A 22,883-nucleotide genomic window follows, 5' to 3' on the forward strand; every position below is an offset into this window, starting at 1 on the left:
AAAACTAGGGATCACCTAGAAGTAATTACAGCTATCGTTACTATATTTAATTAAATTATGAATAATTTATATTGGTTTTATGGTAGCTTTCTCCTGGCGAGGCTTTCGGCTGTGGGTTAAAAAGGGGTAAGCGCGCCTTCCGATGAGTGGTAACCTCCTATCGGATATTCTGACGTACCGTGTGCCACGAAAACCACCAACTTTTCTGTTGGTTCATATGTGGGGCTCCCCCGCCAGTAACTATCTAAAACACTCTGCGCCACAGTGAAGCGTACGGACGGACTTACTACAGCAGCCATAGGGAGCCTCAGCTTTAATGCCATCTTTCCGCCGACTTTATACGGAACTTTGCCGGAGGCCATGTATTGGTTGGTAACTAGTTTCCCCATCGTCAGCACTACCAACCTTCGATGCACCTGGCAGTGCGCTGTTGAACGTTTTGCGCAGGGAGGTGTGTAAATCCTGCCCGAAACACATGTCACTTGTTTGGCTTTTGCTGACCACAACAACTAGGGGGGGCCTTCAAAGAAACAAAACAGCCGGCCGATGCTGTCGGAAAATTTGTGTTAGTAGGTGTTGAAAAGGTGGCCGTGTCAGTTGTGTGTCAGTACGGGCGGGAGAGTATATAGTTTACGCATGAATGCATAGTAAAACATCCAAAACTTTAACCATCCGAAACCATAGGGGACGCGATAGAGTTTCGGCCGGGGAATGGGAAAGTTTTCACAACTTACTTCCAGTTAGCGTAAGAAGATCAATAAAGGAATCTGGTGAAATGGTTGCCGTAACTCGGCAGGCATACGACGAACGCTCAAAGTTCAACCATAAATACATATTTCCCATATGAGAGGCCTTCAACAACTTCAGTACATTCTAACGAAACGTGACACTAAACGCTCGCTACATATTTTCTGCTGCTGCCGTATCGTACCTTTGGTAGAAATTCTTTAAAACTTCATAAAATATTCACCTTTACCTTTCCTTTGCCTGGCGCTTTGCCTTGTTGCTCGCAGTATCCAACCACGGCGGAGGGGAGTATGAATAAATGGTACCTTTAAGAACAACAACAACCTGAAGCTTAAGCGGAAACTTTCGAAGTCCCGCTCACAAGAAAGACTCGAAAGTTTTTAAAATCAAAACACTCACCAAAACCGGGGTCCACATGCTTTGCGCTTAGAGACTTTAGACGATGAATCTTTAACTTGCCGCTAAAGTTTGACAGCTGCTAGAGGCTTGCTGAAACTCTTCAAGGTTTATCCTCCACGGAGATCCCAACCAAAAGCAGTGTGTCGAGTATGTCTAACGCATACAATCACGCCCGGTTACAATCTTAAGCGGAATGATTGTACCTTTGCCACGAGACATGCTCCAAGATATCCTCCAGCTCCGTAGATATCTCGGAAGTCCCTGGAACTTCCAAGCAGGCGGAAGAAAAAAAAAAACACCGCTGTAGCAGCTTCGCCCGTCCCAACCAGACCTCCGCAATGCAATCGCACGACAAAACCGATGACAATCATGGAACATATTTTTCATATTTTCTTGACGCCCCTTCTCCAGGAAAACCCTCCCGCCGGTCATTGTGCCCCACGACGGAACGTTGCATCGCTTCGACAGAACGCTCCTTATGCATATGCAGAATCGTCGTCCCGAAAAAAAAAAACAAACCGTCCCCACCGGTACCGGTTTTATGCTTGTAATTTTCAATTGCTACATTAAACCCTGGGACGCGGCTGTTCCCATTTGCTGCCTCCAGAATTCCAGCAGCCACCGTAGCCACATGGAACGCTCCAATGTCGGGCCGGCCGCTGCCACACGAGGGACCTTTGTTGTCGGCATTCGCATTGCGCTAGTGCGCGATTTTGCAGATTTATATACAAAAACAAGAAGAAGAAGAAAAAGGAAACCGATCCCCCCCACCCCCCCACCACCACACCTATCGATCGTCCGAACCCGATCCCGTTTTGTGCAAATCGTTCCCGCAACTCCAACCTTCCCGGGTTTTTTGGAGGACGCGACTATTCCCGATCGCTTTGTCGCTGCTGTTTGCCTCCATTTTTTGATATTTATCGAACGTGTGTGTGTGTGTGTGTTCCGCGCGGAAACCGAAGGTCCAAATGGGTTGGAGGGGACCGGCCAGAAGCAAGTGAAGCCCTCGCCACCCCCAAAACGGAATACGACATCGTATTTAATTCATCGATTCCAATCGGAAGATGTGATGTAGCCGTTCGGATGTACCGGGACGGATATTAAAGGCGGCATCCTTCGCACTGGGCTACCAAGAACTTCTACCCTTTTTATTCATCCGCTTCGTCATCTTCGGCTTCCACTTCGCTCAGAGCACTTTCAGCTTCGGTCGCAGGACCGTGTGGTCAAACGTATTTCGCTCGCATACATTTTGGATCACTTAATCCCCATTGGCATGGCGGGGTTTTGCTGCACGAGTCGCCTGCCAAACCGAGGGGGTTGGCGGATGAACTCTCCATCTCCATTTTATTGCCCATTGTTGATTTCTCTGCTTATGAGTTGGCCGGCAGCAAACCGTGCCTATGATCGGCCAATGGCTGTGGGTGGCTGGCTGTACTGCTGGTACAATTAAGCTGGTCTACTCTGAGAAGCAACAGAAAAAAAGAAAGGAAGAACAAACCACGGGAGAATCGTTTCTCTGGACCACATTTGCGGTAGTTGCACGAAGAAATCGAGTCCAATAAAATCTAATGACGGTTGGGGTTTGCAGTGATGAGATATTTGACTTGCGGGAGCTCTATGTTTCCTATGGACTATCGGACCTCATCCAGCAATGCTTCAGAGTAAAGATCTTTTGACTATTGTAGGTTAGAAATTTGAAGTTCCAGATATTGTGATACAAGTCTGATTCGTTGTGAGTATTAATGTCTTGAGCTATCCTTTTAGCTCAAAATCACCTTCAATAAAGATCCCTCGACAAACGAACACTAAAATCCCCCGATATCAATTCCATGTCCAACTGCTGAGAGAAACTCCGAACGATCCCGTCCGGTACGCGGAAGCATTCGGGCGCGTGGGTTTCCAGCGTTTCGGTGCAGTGTTTACATATCGGAGACATTTGTTAAATTATGCGAATTTATCTGTTTTAGATTCTAATCGGCGGCCCACAGTTGACTGTGCCATATCTCACACACGAACGGTTTTGCATCGTGCCCGCAGGGTTTGCCTTCGTCGGCGGCAGGTAGCAGGTCTGATATGACTGAAATATTAATCAAACCGCCACGATATGATCTAATGAATGTCCTCCCTTTCGGATCCCTTCTGTTTCGCTTTCCGCATTTGTGTTGCTGCCGACTGTCTCAACCAAGGCAAGCGTATCGCCGTGGTTGGGTGGACCTCTGCAAACATACCGGTTGACTAATGGCCGGCAGCCATTTAGCACCCGCATAAAGCGAGCAACCATTTTGTCACCTGCCAGCCCGGTCCCCAGGTACGGCCGGGCCGGGAGTTGGTGGTGCAGGTTGAACGCGGCGAAAGCAATAATAGTTGCCACTTTATCACGCACCCCGTTTCGCAAAACTGGCAAACCATGTGGAAACCGGCTCGGTGTAGGTGGACCCCCACCATGGGAAGAGCGGCCGATGGCGGTTACGGATGGTTCGCACGTCCACTGGGCAGGCTATCAGGATCAAACTCCGCTCACGTCCAGCGACCGGCAGCATATTGATGGCCGTCACTTTGTTAGGTGACATTTGTGAGAAACTGCGCCGTCCACCCCTGCCGATCGGCAGATCGACATACGCACAGCCACGACGCACCAACACACACACACATATCGGATCGGTTGGAATACCATCGGTGCGTAATCCCAGGCAACTATCGCCACTCGAAACCATTAGCTAATTGACTTCGAGCATCCGAGCGGGTCCGAGGTTCTCCACGGGCTCAAACTTCAGGGTTTTGTCATGTGAGCGCGCGGAGGACGGGTGGTCACGCGTCGGGGGGGGGGGGGGGGGGGGGTGCGTCAACGAGCCGTATGGCACATAAATCAAAATATGGAAAACAAAAATGCAACACTCGCGCGCGCGCCCAGAACGAGTAGTTGGCGGAAATTGGACGACGAGGCACGGTGCACCGGTAGGTGTTAATGGGCTGCATGCATTTAGCTAACACTAGGTGGAACGCTGCAGGTTGCCGGACCAATTTACACCCATAGAACGTCTCGCAAAGCGTTTGCGTAGTCAAGCGTTCTCACCACCATCACCTCCACTTGGGAGCATTCCCTGCCCTGGGAGGACCAACGGTAATAGCACACAAAAAAACGGCCCTTACATTGTGGTAGGGTTAATTGATAAGCCTCAGTAAATCAAATGTTTCTCGGTGTCACGATCCTGTTCCAGGTTGACATCGATAAATCTCGTACCCAGCAATTAATCGATTTGCTACGGCCGTGCCCGCCATCCAGCGTCCTGTGCCGCTGTCAAGCAGGGTCTCACCGTGCTCCAGCGTGCCACAGCTACAGTGCCATCTGCAGGAGAGCATTCTTATCACTCTAGCACGCCAGTACGTGATCGGTTTGCGCCGGATGGTAAAGAATAAAACTGCATCGTGCGGTCCCGCCAATTGCAGCCGCGTCAGTCACACTCACCGACATTCTCGCCATAATGCCAACACCTTTCCCGTGAGCTGACAGGCAGGAATGCACGCAGAGACAATGAGCCCGTTGATTACTGCTGCGCACAGATGATTAACAATGCAAATTGTGCTGGCGGAAGAATGCTGCGCAAATGAGCGCTCACCTGCTCGAAACCGCCGCACGCCGTCTTCTGCGCGGCAAGCTCTCGGGGCACCCGAGGAGATCCCGTTTATCTCGCGGAGATTGCGCGGTTGCTCCGCCGCAACCAGCCAATTCCCTCATCAGGTATGCTGATCGGTCGTCCAACGGATGTCATGGTGCGATGAAATGAGTTATCAGAATTTTATGAAAATGTTCGTCCGACTTCGCCGGTTTCACATACGCGCATTCTGAGAACACGGCCGGTATGGGGAGGACCGTCGTTTGGCCTCCGTCGTCGATCAAAATCCATTTTACACCCTGCCTCACCGCTGAAGCCAACGCTTGAAGCCTCGCCGTGCCACTCAAACACCCGAGTACCTTCGCCGATTATGTCAACTTAATCATGTTCGGATCGATTTGATTTGATTTCTTACACGAGCCCGCGCGAGCGAATGAGGTGGGCTGACTTAGACGTGCCCGGTGTACGCGCGACTGAACATGCAGGAGAGTGGGGAAAAAAAAGTGAAACAAGATTTTCATTCCCCTGAGCGGACCCAGCCAGTCGGTGGTCAAAATTTGCCCACCCTACACGCCTAGAAATCCCAACACTCAGGAAACCACCGTCTTGGGGGACGGGGGGGGTGAGCAAGATATTCGAGATTCGATTTTGCTTTCTGTCACTCTCGTTAGGCGGAGATCCGAAACCAACGACTCGGGTCCCCAGTGAAAAGGCGTCCTCGTCCTCCACATCCACCGCGTACGGTCGGCAAGCCTCTGAAATGGATCCCCAAAGACCGGGTCCAGCGGTGGTGGTGGTGGGCTAGCGGTTGACAGTGGACAAGGGTGACCTTCCGCAACCTGAAGAATGGCTCCATCAAGAAAATCTCCAGCGGTGCATTAAATGACGCGTTGTTCCAAATTTTAGCACTTCGGTGTTATCTTTGGACAACTTTTGATTTCTCTATCTGCCGGATTGATCTGCTGGCGAGGCGAGCCTGCCCGGCCGGTGGTGTGGGAATGCTGGGCCGAGTCCACGGCGTTCCCGTCATTCCCCACCGGCCGCACGCAGCCGGTGGGCTAACGGTGAATTCGTGGTAGGTTTTTTAGTGGCGCGCAGCCCGTCACAGTGTCTTAGCTAATAGCTTCCCTCGTATCGGCTACTTTGATTTCGATCATATTTTATGGAAGTTGATGCCTCGCACACAGCGGCTCGACTCGGGGTCGCTGGGAATGATGGACGGTGCGAGCCTACCACCATCACCACCGGTCGCGTTGAACGTTGCGTGTGTTTTGGGCCGTAAAAAAAAAACGGCGTGATCTTTCGGTGCGCCCTTTGCGTGAAGCTGCTGGCACGTTAAACCGAGGCATAAATTAAATGAGCGAGTTTCGGTGTGCCCGGCGTGTTTGTGTGCGCTCTGGCTAGGTTCGAAGGCTAAAGAGGCACAGCGAAGAGAAACTAGGAGATACAATTTATCGGCAAACCCTTGAGAGTGCGTCATGACGGAAGTGACCTTTCGCTCGGCAGAAGTAACGTGTCTGTTGTGCTTTCTTTTTCGTTACGCTTCGTTCTAGAAACCGACGAACTTGAGAATGCGTTCTAATTTCCGTCCGAGAGCCCGTCTTCAGCACTTTAGAAGATCTTATTTCCGGCAAGATATCCGGGTGATGTAAGATTTTGAATGATTTTAATGAAGGTCTCATTCACCAAACCTCAAGCGGAGCAGTTTTCTTTCCTTTGCTGTTGCCAGCCCAGCATTACTCAGAATCGCAGAGATTCCGCTGTGAAGACAATGTTGCGTCCTCTTAATCGAAACCACCTAATCAGCACGGACACTAGATACTGCCACACGGAATGGTTATTGGTGCCATAAATGCAAACATTATTGCTGTGGAAGGCAAAATAAACATTGCCGCTTTACGGCTGTTCCTGCCCTATTGCTACTTGTGTTTACTAACTTCTGCGATGTATCTGGTTCATTGAGATGCGTGAACGAACGGTGCGAATAATTTAATGTCTGACGTTAGATTGCCGATGATTTATCGTCCGCCATATTTATGCCTTCAGAATCAGAATTCACACCAGGCGCAGTGGTGATGGATATCTTATGCAGTCATCGGCTCACCTAGCTGCAGCCATTAACCACAGCGAGGTTCACGGGACACCGTACCGCCGAAACATTGTGGAAAATAGGAATCGCAAAACAATGCGCTACAGCTTAGTGACATCTGATCTCCTGATCTCCGGTGACGGTTGGTCTTCGAGTTAGGCAAATTAGAGCTCTATCTCGAGCTAACGCATCCTCGCTGACAGTCGTTTTCGAGAGGAAGCTGTACCTACCGTACACGTTTATCGTCTGTTCACACTCTCTCCGCTCTGCTTCCACCTACCAACCCAACCCGGTTGGCCCGGTCAGTCGTCTTGTACCCACTGTTTACCTACCGGTGTCGATGTTTGAGTTTGAAAAGTTTCAAACTCTTCAGTGTTCTCCTGCTAGATTCGAGTGGTTGTGTGGATGTGCCAGAATCGTTCTCCCAACGCCCACGATATCAGCACAAGCACACGAGCGAGATGGCACTACTGGAGGTACAATCTGTTCGCTCTCGTTCTGGCGTAATCGAACGAGGACACAATCTCGCACTGTGCAACGATGGTGTGCTCTGCAGACACACTCACACACACTTCCTTTCTAGAACGTGCAGCTATTCGAGTTTGTTGCTCATTCAACCGAAAACTTAGACGTAGATGTTGGTCCGGGTCCCACTCCAACAAAAACGGGACGGTGCTCCAAACAGAAAACTCCGCCAGTGGAAAAGTGTGGCCGGAAAGTGTTCATCGATAAACATTCTTCGCGTTCGCCAGGCTCGTCAGAAGCGCGGGAGTGCGTATATTCGTGGTCTGCGATATGAAATTAATTAGACAAATTAATGTATTAACACGTTTCTCATCAAACAGTACGGGGCGATGCGTGCGAACGCTTTTGAGCGCTTGGCAAACAAGTAAACAGAAGGCTAAAGGGCTCTACGGCAGTGCCCCTTCACCCGGCAAGGTGCGGTGGGATGGTGCGGCAGTGAGACGCGGGGCATGTGTCAACATCCGGAATCACGTTTTCTTCTCCGCAATGGTGGTGAGCGATCTGCTGCGTAAATGCTTTGATGGATACGGTGGTGATGGTTGGCTGGTACGCATATCGGCAGGTATGTCAGAAAAGATTCATTACAACACAAAAACACAGAACTAACGAGAACGCACCTACACGGCATTAACGTTGCAGAAAGTTGTACAGCTCACCAATACTCCTACTCACTCGATTGCCGTATTGAATGTTACATATACCACAAAAAAAGGATTAGCAAAGGTTAAAGGTGTCAGACGAAATTTCGCATCGCACACGCTGAAGCGCTTGTTCGTCCGAAATGGTTGAACTTATCCGATGCATCTCTAAGCAAACGCGCATCATTACAACAACGCCCACGTCCTATAGGCACACGGGGCCATACATACATCAGCCCTAATAATTAGCCGTCGTTTGGTTTTTTCGTGTGTTTGCCCTTGAATTGGGTTTGGCGTCAGCGTTCCTTTCGGTGCCCACTAATTAGCTCGGCCTGGTGAGAAAGCCATACTTTTCAGAGCCTGACTTGCCGGATGCATGATCCAGACAGTCAGTGAGCATTGTTTGACGAACCGTGCGAAGCGCAGTTAATTGCGGTTTTCGTCCTGCCAGCATCTACCAGTCAGTCGCGAACACCAATCAAAGCTATCCTGGTTGTACCAAGCACGAGTAAAGCTGTCAAACTAATTATGCCGATGCTATGAGCTCTCTATCTGCACGACATTCGTGCATCGCTACTCTTAGTTGTGATTGCTTTTGTTGTGAGTATGTGAGTGGATATGAGATTAAAGTAGATTGGAGGTTTGATTTGAAATCGGCGGGTTAGGCTAAAGGTTAATAAGCGATCGCACTGATTACAGGTGCATGACAGGGCTTACGTCAGGGGTAGCAGCGTTTGAAGGTTTCACATGTTTTCCAGCATCATAAATATGGAGTACACCTTCTTCATAACCTGCGAACGAAATGGATCGGTATAGTAAACCCAGCCCAATCTCATCTCAACACCCGCCAAGCGTCTTACGCTCAAAAACAGATTCAGGTCGATGATGGCCATCCGGGCACAGGTAAGAAAGCGTGGGTGTTGACTCCGATGCAGCAGAAGTTGAAAGATGCGCTTGTTCTTTTGATGCATATCGTGCCAGTCAATGCCGTAGATCGTTTCCGTAAGGTGGGAAGCTTTTATCTCGATCAGCGTGCCCGGTACGCACAGGATAAACAGCTGTACAGTGCAGAGCGGTATCAGGATCAGCCCCGGGGGCCACATACTCTGCAATCGTCGAACGGAAGGTGAAATTCTCGACCGGAAGCACAAGCAAGCGATCGATAACTTACGGTACGCATCACGTATAGCGTCAGGACGAGCTGGAACGTTAGCGACAGTACCTCCACCAGTGCCTGCATCTTGTACACCTGCTCAATGGTGTTCACAAACACCTCCAACCGTCGCTGGTAGACGATGATTTCACGCAGCTTCTTCCGGACGGCGTTATCTTGATTCTCCACCCCAGACCACTGTATCAGCTGGTTCAGATCGGCCAGCTGTAGCTGCAGCACATCGTACTGGATGCAAATGTTGAGTATGAAGGCAAAGTAAATGTTCTGCGTCGCGGTCAACCCGGGCGGTGTCCACAGGATGCAGCTCATCTGGTACAGATAGTTCAGCTCGTATCCGGTCCCACTGTTCGGATCGACGAACGGCAGGTACACACCGAACGGCAGTATCTTCTTGCCACTGTACAGAAACAGTAGGGCCGGACCGACCGACGCGATGACTACGCCGACCAGAAACATTAGCGAGTAGAGCATTACACCGCGCCAGAAGATGCCGGTGTACCGGGCCAGGATGGCTGATTGCCGTTTGTCGCGCACCGCACGGTGGTAGGTGTCACGGGTCATCTGCATCAGGAGCGGTAGCTTGCTGCGATACGCTAGCGCGCCCAGTATGCGTGCCCACCCGATAAAGCCGTAGAATATGGTGGTCAACACAAACGACGTACCGAACAGGTCGCCGCGGAACAGTACCAGCACATCGTAGAACGACACGACCATAAACAGGCCCGCCATCAGGAATATGGTTAGGGCTAGTGGGTTAAGCACAAGCCTGCAGGAGAACGCATCCAGGCCCAGCATGCGAAGAATGTGCAACTGCCAGGACAGGATACGATTGAACTTGTCGATTGGACTTTCCTTGACCGCTGCCATTTTAGAACAGACGAGGTGCCGGTCGGTCACTGAGTTGGTATGTACCGACCGTACCTGATTGGAATGATATTTAAATCCAAAAAACATCAAAGTAACTGCTGACCAGCGGAATTGGTGCGAAGATAATTAACTCTGACATAAGGTTTAATAAGGTTTCGTCATTAGCGCAGTACCGGGTATTGCTGAAATATTCAAAACTCCATTCGAGGTCATTTCGGACTTTGAAGAATCAAACATTAAGGGCACGTTCGTGTGTGTGTGCATGTGTGGGAGTGTGCGGCACAATTTAATTTTTGCATTTGCATTTCATAGAGCAAACGTGAACATACACTAGAAGCATTTACATTGGTGGGAACACTTTGCTGATGAAGGGCATGCAGTAGAATCGCTCAGGTTCTTGGCTGTGATAGGAGTGTAATGCTTGTTACATGTTACGTAACATCATGAAAATTGAGTAAAATTTTTGTGACATCTGAAACGGGAAAGAAAAAAACAAAAATGGTGCAATGAATCTTGCTCCTCTTGGATTCTTGGATTGGAAGAACCAATCCGGCCCATGGTACGGACATTAACGAACAGGTTTAGGCTGATGCGTGTCATACGGGCGCAGGTGAGTGTTTTAGGTTGCTGAGAGCACAGCAGCAGCAGACGAAAGATTTGCTTATGCTCCCTCGACAGTTCGTTGAAGGTTAGGTTGTACACGCCGTCCGAAAACTTTTCCCCCTTTTGCTCGATGATGGTGCCGACCAGGCAGAAGAGAAACAGCTGCAGCGAGAAGACTGGAATAAGCACCAGTCCAGGGATCCAGAGAGACTTTGCAGAAGGAAGAAACGGCGAAGGGAAGGGAATAATTTATATTAGATAAGATTGAAGGATGTGTGAGATAAAAGGATCCAAATGCGTACAAACTGCATTACGAACAGCGTGATGACAATCTGCAATCCAACTGAGAGTACCTCCACACCGGCCACTACCGTGTGCGAATATTCAATGCTGGAGATATAGCTGTAGGAACGAGCCACCAGAAAAAGAGAGTCTCGAAAGGTCAGTTAGAAGGCTACGGCTATGCAGGTAGTTTACTCACCTAATCAAACGCTGCTGACCATGCAAGATGGCGCGCAGCTGTTGCGAGATCAGTGCCTCCCGGTCAGGATCGTGCGACCGTATCACCTGATCGAGATCGAGTAGCTGCACCGCCAGTATGTCGTACTGTATGCAGATGTTCAGCACCAGGGCAAACATCATACACTCCGACGCAACCAGCCCGGGCGGTGTCCAGATGATGCAGCTCACCTGATACAGATAGTTCAGCTCGTACCCCTTCTGGGAGGATGGATCGACGAACGGGAGCACCACACCGTACGGCAGGACGCGCTCGCCGGACAGCAGATAGATACCGAGCGGCAGTATACCGGTAGCAATGGACGTCCCGATAAACAGGATCGTGTACGCATTCACCGCACGCTGGAACATTAGCGTGTACCAGGCGAGAATGTTCCATTTGCGCTCGTCATCCTCCTTTACCAGCCGGTACGTGTGGTAGGTCTGGGAAAGCAGCCCCGACAGCGTACTGCTGTACCACAGAAACACCGTGATACGGCCGATCCCGATCGTGGCGAAAAAGATCGTTATCAGCACGTACACAAAGTTGAACATATCGTGCCGGAACAGGTACAGATCGTACAGCGATACCACGAGAAAGAACCCGGCGAGAAATATCACCATCACGGTTAGCTTGTTGAACCGATACCGGCGATCGAAGCTATCAACACCGATTAGTTTCAGCAGTAGTCGCTGCCGTTTAATCAACCGATCGAACGGATAGATCGGATGCTCAACCATCCTGGACCGGTGGTTGCGCTAATGGGTAAGGTCAGAATGTAGAGTTTGCGTGCCGGTGCTGCTTGCCAGGTCTACGCACGTCACCTCCACGGTACTTCCGTAATTATCTTCTCATAAATTTTAAAAGTGTCGATTGTCAGCTGCTGGTGGTTTCACTGGTGAGGATATAGCCGATTTGCCCCTTTTTGCGGGCGTCATTAAATCGGTTGCCGTGTTGACCAATGCAGTTAAAACGGTGACCCATTTAATTATCCAAACCAAGAGCAGGACCTGCTGCTCCAACCAAGGTGGATGTTGAGGATCACGCGTATGACGTCAGGATAGTTGTTGCGAGCAAATGGGAACGAAACAATTTATGACACAGCTCGGTAGAGCTTTCCGAAGCTTGAGCACTGTTACTATTCCTGGTACATCGTGCCGGTGCGACACCGCGTTTCACACGCCCCGTCCAGGGAAGCGTACGTGCACGTATTCTAGAACGATTTCAGCGCTACAAGATGGTGTGCTAGGGAAGCCTGGGAGTCAGAGAATTTGCATTTCTACCGACCGAGGCGATGGTAGGTTTTGGTTGTACGCACACACTGAGCCGGGTTGAGGCGTGAATTTATCGATTCACGGCTTGTACGTTACTTGCCGCCGTTTTCCCTGCCACGTGGTTGCACTCACCGCACGCGCTCACCCTTCCCCGCCCGCCAGTGTCGGGTCCCATTTAAGGATCAAGCTCGGAGCGCCATTAATTAGCAGCGCACGGTGCGATATCGTGAGCGATAAATCATCCCCCTTTGCCGAGTCTTTGGCTGGGTGTTGGCGCGAGTGCGGGTGCTGTGGAGGGGGCAAGTTACGTACGCCCGCGTTGCCGAGCTTTAATTGCGCGCTAATGTAACATCGACACCGGGCAGCTTTTATGGGGCCACCCGAACCCACCATTTTGCTACAGCGAACGGAAACGAGCACGAGTGTACTTAGTATCCTTGTTGGTTTCCAAGAGATTCCACCAGCAACTATAATTTTGATTCTTGACAGTATTAAATTGCTCTTTGAACAACATTCGTTTTGCTGCACAAACAAGTGTGCCGGGTGGGAGGGGGGGGGAAGGGTTGGTTTTGTAGGTAGTAAATCCTGGTCATGGCACCCTGCGAGTGAGCTTTTTTCAGACTCGCTAAATGATTTGTAAGAGCTTTTATAGCATATTTTTATAGCAAGTGGTAGGGAATGAATTTAATTTTTAATATGCCGACCCGGTATAAAATTGCAGACAAAAGCAAACAAAGAATTCTGTGCAAAATAAGAATCACTCGGGATTCGGGAACCAACTCTGGAGAAAACACACCATCTCCAAGACCTCGACCTTAAGGTCGTCCTCTTTTTATCGGTTTTGGTGAGCTGTTGTCCTCGAACTGTTTTTTTTTGCTTTGCTGCTGTCTTCTGTAAGGCATCTTGGGTTGGTTGGTTGGGTTTTCCCGCCCTCCTCCACCCTACCAGCCCCCTACCCGAACCACCTTGGAAGCCGCTGCTGTGGCCATTGTGTGTAAATGAGACGAACTTAGCCACGGATTCGGTGGAGACGAAGATGCGCATCTCGTGTGCGCACGTTTACACGGTCCACTTCACTAGTCGAACGCATATAAAATCATCCTGCACAAACCAGGAGCTTGTTGATTTCTAAAGAAAAGATGCACCTTTTTGTTTTTGGTCCCTACTTCGATTTGTTTCGCATTAGTCTGGTTGCGGACCGCTTTCCGGCCCACTGTTCTGCAGCGTGGCGTGGAATGCAGCGAATTTTTAGAATGTTTCACTCGCCTTTTAAGGACTTTGCGGTGTGTGTATGTGTGTTTTTTTTGTTGCGCTTTGCTGTTGTTGTACCGTTCCGTTTGCACATTTCTCATCATCGAATTGAATTGTTTTGCTGCTGCCGTGTTTGCTGTGTTTCGCTACCGGGGTTCGTCTTCAATATTTTCGCGGTTTTTGGAGATTTTGCTGTGTATGTGTCAGCGGACAGTTTTTGGAACACGACACATAAGAAAAAAGGCAAAAGGAAGGTGAGCGAGCATTCCGACTGTGAGATACAGCAATGAAAAAGTCAGGGGAAGCAAAAAAAAAACCCCCCACCACCACAATACAACCACTCACATGCATGCCGGCAAGCAATTGTGCAACGCATAATACGATCGTAAATCAGACATTGATCGACGCTTGACAAATTATACGTGCCATAAGTGGACTTTCGGTGCGGGTTTCGCTGTGCGGTGCATACGGCGGTGGCTTTTTCTCTTTTTTCGTTCCGTTTGTTGCTTTTTGCGGAACCGATGACAACGTCGTCAGCGGGTTTGTGTGTGGCGAATTTATGGCTGCCGATCGCTATCTCGCTTCTAGGCGATCCGCTGCACTTTCGGTTTACAAGCACCGGGCCCGGGAAGACACCGCCGGATGGGAAAGGTGGGGGCGGGTTGTGGTAAGGTGAGGAATGGAAGATTTATTTTTTTACGATCCGGTGGTAAAACGCTACTTATGGCACTTTAGCTAAAACTCTTCGGGAGGTTTTGTTTTTCGCGCTGTTTTTCTTCTGTTTAATGCGATTCGTTTATAAAGAAAAAACATTCCATTTGCTGTCGATATCGCCAACAAAGTAACTGAGAAATGGTCAGACTTCTCTTCGTAAAAGGTTTTTGGTTTTGAGCTTTGAGCAGCTTGGGCTTTGCATTTTTTATTTGTTTAATTTGTTTGCATGTTGTCAAAACATAACAACATCGCTGAAGTCTATATCCCTGACTTTCGTTACTGCAAGAACCAGCAGAATACAATCGAAGCTACGTATCATGAACTCATAGAAGGAATTAATCTTCGTTCAATGATATGGACCGGAACATAGATTCAATGATCCTTCATGGGGCAGCCCGGTGGTAGAGACGACTACTGCGCTGGTCTTCACACGGGAAGACCTCAGTTCAAATCCCATTCAGACCGCCTCTTATTTGGCAGGGCTGATTACTTTGCTTAAGTCACAGAAAGCCAGAAATGGCAGGCCGAACCCTTTCGAGATTGTAGTGCCAAAGAAGAAGAAGAAGAAGAACTTTAACTGAGAAATCTGAATGCGGCAAGGAACTAGGGATGCCTGCTCCGGTTCGGAATCATGATTCCGATCCGATCCAGCATATAAATGAGTCCGATCCGATCCGAAAGAATGATTCCGACCAGTTCCGGAATCGTTTTCGATTCTGGACTCGTTTTGATTCCGAACTCGTTTGGGTTCCGGACTCGTTTTGGTTTGGATGATTGAGAAGAAAGTATAGCACATTTCAACTTCTAATTTTGGACAGTTGGTAGTCTGGGTAATTGGGGGGTCCCAGTTATCAAGGCGAAAAGGGGGCCAGTCTTCACCCGCAGGAAGGGAGTTCAAATCGCATCTAGACAGTCTCCCCTTATGCAGGACTGATTACCTTGCTACAAGTAAAATCAAGTTACAGAAAGCCAGAAAAAAGAAGAAGAAGCTTGCAGTCTTAATTTTAGGTCTTAAGCGCCGGTCTTCATACGGCAGGATTGGTGTTTAAAACTCATCCGGACAGTTTCTCCGTAGTAAGGACTGGCTATCCTATCACATGGTATCATTAAGTGTAGGTCCATGAGGATGACCAAGAATATTCTGGACGAAGGGATGGCATCTGGATGTCCTAGTGAAAGACAAAAACTATTCGTCTCGATCTGATATCATCTTGCGGTATAATCTGTATTCGACAGATAACTACTTCAACTTAATTAAAACAAAAAATCAATCCGAAGTCTCCATTTGCTTAGATACCAACATCGAACTACAGCTGTTCCGAAGCGTCAGAGTATCATCAAAGCAAGCCCTGGATGGAGGAACGAGAGTTCTAACTATTTTCTCAGAGTAGAGATATTACCGATGGTCATGTCAGGCAGGATCAATCTGTCTCGTTCGATGTCGTGTGTTATTGGCGTATGTTCTTAAGGTTTGTGATGAAGTAACGCATTGTAGTTATATGGTTTTGTTCCAGTCTTATGGCTTGTTGGATCCTGTCTAACACGCTCTAGATCTTCCCTCACAAATAGAGTAATAAATTCTTGTATTATGTTTATGACAATCGAACTCCTTTACTTCTCTAAGTAGCCTGTCTTTAACCGTTATTAATACACTAGAAATAATTGTAGATAATGTTCAATAAACTATGTTTTTCGACAGCGACCGTACACTTTACATTTATTATAATAATATGTTGCGGTGTGCAACATAAAACAAACAATTTATTATTTCACCCACCATTTCATTTGCTAAATCGAAGAGTAATTACTTGGCCCCCTTCGGAGGCTACATCTATCACATATCACGCAACACAAACACACACTGAGCAGCGCTTATTTATCACTCCAGTTTATATTCCAAGGTTGATTAGTACTATAAACAACGCTAGCTGAACCGTGCACAACTTATGCGAAGTAATAACGTACAGGCATGCGTGTCCGAGCTCAGCCAAGCTTCACTTCTGCCGTCGTGCCTCTCCAGCTCACAGAGGCACACGCTACAGAGAACTGAGTTATGAGTAGAAATTTTGCTTAAACGAATTGGCCCCGTGTAAGCCACAACCGAACCATCGTTATTGGTTTTTCGTCCACAGCGTATCGCATCCTTTCGCGTACGCCGAACCGTACAAGAATGCCTAGAATGTCCTTTGGGCTGGAGGAGAAGCGCTAGGGCGAAGGGGGGCAAGGTGTGTGAGCTGATTAATAAGTTCAGCCGTAACGGGCGAATGTGCAACATCTGATCGCTAACGCTTCCAGCGAGTGGCTTCGTAAAGCAGCCGTCGGTTAGCAGTCGTAATAGGATCAATTAATTTTCATTCCTTCGCATTCGGCAAAGTGGATGCCGCCGCCATGAGCACGTGTGCATGATGTAGCTTCCAGTTGGTGGTATTTCTCGGTTCGGCTTACACCGCTGGAGAATATTTTACTATCAAATAACAGCTTTGAAGACATAACCTGATGCCCTTTCAACAGCAATGCTAGATTGTGGCGGAAGTAGTAAACAGAAAATTACTCTTGAAACGGGTGTGAATAATAATGTGATGCTCAGAATATCTGCAAGGAGTTCTAGCGTTGCAGGATTCCCAAGACTCCCTAAATTCACTCCCCTCGCGGCAGCAAAACGTGCAAAAAAAAACAAAGGGAGCGACATCATCCATGGAGGAGATTTGAAATAGGAAAGCCAACAGCCGAAAGTAGTTTTCTTCTTGGGGCGACGCGCAACATCTCCGATTCGTAACGCCTAACGTGATTAGATGGACTGTCGATGGCACGAAAATCGTACGCCTAAGCAGGCAGTTGAGCAACAGAAAAATGGCCGAAACCCCTGTCGGTCGGTTGCCGCCCGTCGTCAGTAACCGTCCCGAGGACGAAGATTGATGTTTTTTAATTAAATTAGGATTAAACGAATTTGCTACGCCGCTGGCGCTGATGGCGGTTTTCCGTCGAGAGAGAGAGAGAGAGAGAGAGTGAGAGATCAAGATGCCCTCGTCTGCCCGAACTGGCCCGGGCCCTCGAAGAGGTCGAGAAGGTCGTTAGGCAGATTAATATGGCGACCTGTGTGAATGATTAGCTGGGGTGGGTAAGCCGAACCCGGAGGTAAGCGTTACCCGGGACGGAAGGATACTTTCACGTTGCAAAACTTGAAAACTGTGAGCGACTGGCACGGGCAGGATGAAGCACACCAACTGCAGTCTGCTGGTCGCGTCTCGCAACCCCGTCAGACGGTTCGCATTACTTCAGGTCTGCTGCAACCTGAAGCTGTGTGTTGCTGGATGGAGTCGCGAGCAGCCCGCAAACCATTTTACTGCCACTTTGCTGATTCACATCAAATGCCGTGAGTGAGTGAGTGCGTCTCCGGGGAGACGCTCCGGAAGCACGTGGGTGTAAATGGGGATGAAATTTCATGAAATAATTACTGGTAAATCGTTACCGGTGGTGAAGCGACTCCGACGACTCACCCACACTTCTTACCGGGCTTTGCTGGAAGCATAACTGTTTCCGCGGCTAATTACATTTGATGACTTTTTAAGGAAGTTTTCCTGTGCAAGGGTGTGCAGGAGGATTGAGCTTGCGGCACGGGAAGCAGCTACACCTGGCAGTCACATTGTCAGTCTGGAAGTTGCCGTTTATGCAGTTCTCGATGCAGAATGGCTCGAAAGTTTCTTGCAGGTGTTTTTTCTTTCGCGATGGGAGAAGCACTCAAAAGCTCAAATGGATTAGATTAATGGGTGAAAATGAGAGATGTTTGGAGGGATTTGGAAGGAGGTTTATCGTTAAGAGAAAATAATGGTAGATTGCAAAGTTGCAGTAGGTGCAATCGCGAGGATCTAAGAGGACATGAACCATGGGGATGTTTACTGATAAAAATGATGGAGTTGTGAATTCTGTGACGCAGAAGCATCCATCAAAGTGTATAGGAGGGGATTTATTTGAAAACTTGATGATGTTTAGGAGTTTTGAGGATGGCAGGACTCTCAACAAGTAACCTTACCAATTTCTAAATAAAGTGTAACATTATCGACAGATAATATTTACATAAGTAAAGCGTTGAAAATCGTTCTAATTCCATTGGAACATCTCGGAGTTCCTAATCCTGGAGTCTTTATTATTATCTTAAGGTATGTCGCAAGTTCTCTATCAGAAATATGATCTCTACTAGGCCACTCAATGTGGGAGCTTAAAAACAGGGCCAATTTACGTTCAGAAACTTGTGAAGGAAGTTGAGCACGAAATGCTGGAGGCTTTGTCTGAGAAATGTCAATATCCTAGAGATACTCATAACATGTCCATGTCAGTAATAACTTCATTTTCTTATCGATCTACATCCATGACATAGTCTTGAAACGCTTCAAATGTTCAAGTGGATTAGATTAATGGATACAACTGAGCGATGCTAAACAGGATTTGAGGCAACTGTGCGTTTCAGACATGACATGAAGCATGAGGTGTTTAATGATAAGGATGATGAAGTTGCGAATTCTAGACACAGAAGTATCTATCAAAGTGTGTAGGAGGGGATTTATTTGAAAGCTTGATAATATTAATGATTTTTCAGGATGTCAGGACTCTCAATATATTACCTTACCAACTTCTAAATGTGATACTAAATTCTCTGCAGATAATCCTTGCATTTACATAGTGTTGATGATCATTCTAACAGTGTTGGATTAAAGTGAAGTTCTGAATTCTAGAGTCACCCCCTATTAATCTGTCGCTTAGTCAACAGTCAGGTCCTCTATCACGGCATTTGAACTTTATTAGGCCAAAATTACTTTCACGAACATTTTAAAGAAGTTGAGTATGAGATGTAGCTTGTTTGTCTGAGAAATGTCAAATCCTAACCGATTCTCATAAAATGCCCATATCAGTAACAACTTCATTTTCTTATCGATCCACAGCAAGAAACGGTTCAACCTTTCCAAACCGCTCACTATCCCACGGCATTTTCCATGACCCGGTCCGCAACACGCTTCGCCCAAGGTACAAGTGACCGACCAGTAAGGCATCTTTCCCTGAATGTCTGAATGTCACTTTGCCGGCAAATAGTTGAATAACCAGGCTTGGGAAGTCAACAGGGTCGCATCGCGTAAAAACCGGAAGATCCACGGGAGGTCCTACGCATACGCGCATTCTAGCTCCGTACCATTGTTACGTCGTCCCGTTTGAAGAGATGTATAAATCAGTCAGTCCCGCTGGCTGCGCTGCTTCACCGATCCTGCCGGCGTGCCAGCTTCCCCGGTTTGGACGGGATCTCGCAGATACCTTTGGGGCCTGGGGACTGGGATGTTGTTTTTTTTTTTTGAGAATGAAGATGGCGAAGTCGGCGTGGACCGATCGTGGATCGTGGAATAATTGTAACAATACATCGCCGCGCGGAACGGGAGAAAAAGGTGGCGGATGGTGTTGGGCTTGAGAGCCATTTTTTCTTCCCGCTCCTCCAACCGCCCTCCCGATCGCGGCTCTCCCTACGGGTGCATTGTTTGACGTTGCATAAAGTCGTCGCACGGAGTACGCCCCGTTCGCCGACTACTGCGCATTTGCATTGAACAAGCAGAAAACAGCAAACCCGAAACGTGAATATTTTAATGCACCACCGTGTAACCACCGACCCTAGAACGGCAGCAATACCCTGCACGTTCCGTTCTAGCGTCGGTATCTTGGGGTGCCCGGGAAAGGTGAACAATTTTCTTCGGCAGACAGGGGGGGCTAAAAAGATGCACACGAATCCACGCGGCAGAATCAGTCGTGAGGAGGCGATCGGTGGCGCTCGGATCCCGCGTCGAGGAGGTCAAAGATGAGGGTGCTCGAAGATCTGTTGCGGCCAGGTTTGCCAGGATCGCTGCGCTTCCCGCTGTTCAATGAATGGTGAAAGTTTGGGGTGCCGAGTTTGGCGCAGCAGGTTCTTCGCTGCAGTCGGGCTCGCGCAAGTGCGGCCTTTTTTTTTTTGTTTTCTGTCTGCGGTTTGTGGTATGCAAAATAAATGTTGCTTTACGGAAAGCGTTTTTTACATGAGCCGCCGCACGGGGAGATGCGGGTAGAATAGCTTACCCAGAGGAAATGGGTGGAAGGTGGATGGGTATCTAAAGGCTATTAAATGTCGATCATTATCGTGAGCAGTTGCAAGTATTGGATATTGAAGAATTCGAATATCATGTCTAGATAGCCTGTGAATGCACCGACGATACGGGGACGGATGTGATATATTTGCGTTACTCTCTGTTTTCGTATGGAGAATGTTAAAGCAAGAATATTTCAATAATATGTTATAACACATGTATGCCTTTCTCTGTCTATGCTTGGTCTACCTTCCTCCCAGGTCATGCCTGCCATCTCAGGCTTACTAGACTTTATTCTAATACCACGTAGTTGGGTAATAATATAATATTATACAGTGATGGACAAAAGATTATCAACACCTAGATTTGCAAAAATATTAAAGTAAGGATAAGCTGCTTATACTCAAAGAAATGGCTTGATGTTTAATTTAGTAAAATTTAATTTCAGATCTTCTCAAATGGAGAATATAATTGGCTGAATTTAAAAAAATCGATTCTCATTTATTATGGTCATATTTTGATGCTAGTAAAATAATATTGTTCATTAAATTTGAATTTTTTTAAAAGATTTATGCTGATTTTTTCCTTAAGCTTTTGAAATTAAGGACGGACGGCTCATGATGAAATGTGTCTTTTATATCGCTTTTAAGACCTAGAGGGGGATGAGGTCCCAAAGACTCAAAGCCATTTTAAATAAATGAAAAAAAAAATTATATGACATTCTTTCAGGCTTTTGTTTCTTACGCAAAGATTTGGCAGCTGATGGTACTCAACATTTTATTATAAAATTATGATTTTATTGGTACTTTTTTCTATCTCCTGGTTTAGAACCAACCATATATCCGATTCCGGCAATACGGCCGAGCCGTTTCCAATAAATAAAGAAAAAATTCAATAGTTGGAAAACTGTATCACTATCTGCCTCTGTTAGAAAAGCCTCAATCGTTAAGGGCCAAGGTTGGCTTGATCTCACTTTCCCAAACCATATCGTCTCCCTAGCCTCTAAAGATCAGAAAACAAATTGGAGTGTTGGCTACCCCACTATGCTCTTCTTCTTCTTTTTTAGCATAACAACCTCATAGTACTAGACTAAAAGATACCACATAGTTGGACAATTAACCCTCACTACGGGAAAACGGTCCGGATGGGATTTGAACCCCGGTCCTGCCGTATGATGGCCGGTGCCATTGTCGCCTGTATCACCGGGCCGCCTCTACACCTTCAGGCTTTATTCTGATCGCTACTCAGGCCGCTGTTGGAGTGCTGCTTGCGAATCTGGTCACCTTCGGCCAAGATCTACATTGACCATATAGAACGAAATGAAAAGAGTACCAAGTTTGCTGATCTTGGCATCCTTGGGCCCAGTCCCCTCCGCATTCCAATAGGTCGAACTGGATCGGATCTTATTACAAGCCTATCTGACGACAGGTTTTGTTCATATTATCCGAAAAAAGACTTTGTTCTATTTGATATTTATTCAATAGTGGAATGGTTCATGATCTTTAACCGAGTTTTACAAAACAAAGCAGTTTTCTTGAAAATCGCCAACATAACCTCTGTCTTATGTATTTAAAAAATTAAGTGGCCTTATTTGATTGCCCTTCACTGTCAGTATCGTAGGCAATCGTAACGAATATTGAATACTAAGGAGTTGTTTTTATTTTATCCTGTACTTTAAATAAATGTATTAATTAAAAACATTTTCTAAGAAAAATTGAGTAAACATTTCATTTTCAATAAAAGACTTGTTAAAGAGAAACAAAAAAAAACTATAGTGTTTGATCATATAATAATGATGATTGAAAAACACTTCCAGAACTAAAAACAGGTTACTAAAAGAAAAAAACAGACATAACATGAGCAATAACAAAAGAACAAACAATAGGAAAATTTTATAGGAAGTTAAAACTCAAAAGAATGTAATAAAAATGTATATGCTGTGAATAGTGATGCCTTTATCATGTCAAAAATGCACCAAAATAAACCTGAAAAATGTATAAGACACATTGCTACAGCATCAAATATATACCTAGAATAAAACATAGGTAGCAAAACAATATTTTGTTTAAAATAAGCAAAAAAATAAATAAATAAGACATTAAACTATGAAAAATATATTACGATAACTTCAAACCTGGAAAACCCTTTTAAGATACAATAAAACAAATATGTCAAAGAACTTGGAATAAAAACTTGGTATAAAAATAGAAAGATATATTAAAAACAGACGCGCGACGAAAACTTACCTTTACAAAGTTTTGCCCCTGTTAAGAGCGGCCATCTATTTACAGCTAGACCATTCCATTGTTTTTTTTAAAGCCAGAATATTGTGACACAAACACACACACAAACAAAATGCCAACCAGAACCACAACCATTGGCGCGCTTCAGCAC

The 22,883-nt window shown here is 47.0% G+C and overlaps 4 protein-coding genes across 4 annotated transcripts; 1 reads left to right on the forward strand and 3 right to left on the reverse strand.

Annotated features, from left to right (window-relative positions):
- Positions 1-7,245: 7,245 nt before the first annotated feature.
- On the forward strand, positions 7,246-8,795 carry LOC118506761. The gene is made up of 4 exons (XM_036044359.1): positions 7,246-7,325; positions 7,433-7,620; positions 7,695-7,936; positions 8,712-8,795. The coding sequence occupies exons 1-4, from the start codon at positions 7,311-7,313 to the stop codon at positions 8,717-8,719; spliced, it is 453 nt and encodes a 150-aa protein (XP_035900252.1). The 5' UTR covers positions 7,246-7,310; the 3' UTR covers positions 8,720-8,795.
- Positions 8,756-10,053, reverse strand: LOC118514681 (odorant receptor 22c-like). Its single transcript, XM_036061824.1, has 2 exons — positions 9,184-10,053; positions 8,756-9,118 (listed from the first exon to the last, which is right to left on the reverse strand). Exons 1-2 carry the CDS (start codon positions 10,051-10,053, stop codon positions 8,756-8,758), a joined length of 1,233 nt encoding a protein of 410 aa, XP_035917717.1.
- Positions 10,054-10,267: 214 nt separating this feature from the next.
- On the reverse strand, positions 10,268-11,133 carry LOC118506771. The gene is made up of 3 exons (XM_036044370.1): positions 10,959-11,133; positions 10,621-10,866; positions 10,268-10,525 (listed from the first exon to the last, which is right to left on the reverse strand). The coding sequence occupies exons 1-3, from the start codon at positions 10,965-10,967 to the stop codon at positions 10,478-10,480; spliced, it is 303 nt and encodes a 100-aa protein (XP_035900263.1). The 5' UTR covers positions 10,968-11,133; the 3' UTR covers positions 10,268-10,477.
- LOC118516006 lies at positions 11,134-11,895 on the reverse strand. Its single transcript, XM_036062259.1, has one exon. It carries the CDS (start codon positions 11,893-11,895, stop codon positions 11,134-11,136), a length of 762 nt encoding a protein of 253 aa, XP_035918152.1.
- Positions 11,896-22,883: the final 10,988 nt, after the last annotated feature.

Source organism: Anopheles stephensi, chromosome X (genome assembly GCF_013141755.1).
Source record: "Anopheles stephensi strain Indian chromosome X, UCI_ANSTEP_V1.0, whole genome shotgun sequence".
NCBI classification, from domain to species: Eukaryota; Metazoa; Arthropoda; class Insecta; order Diptera; family Culicidae; genus Anopheles; species Anopheles stephensi.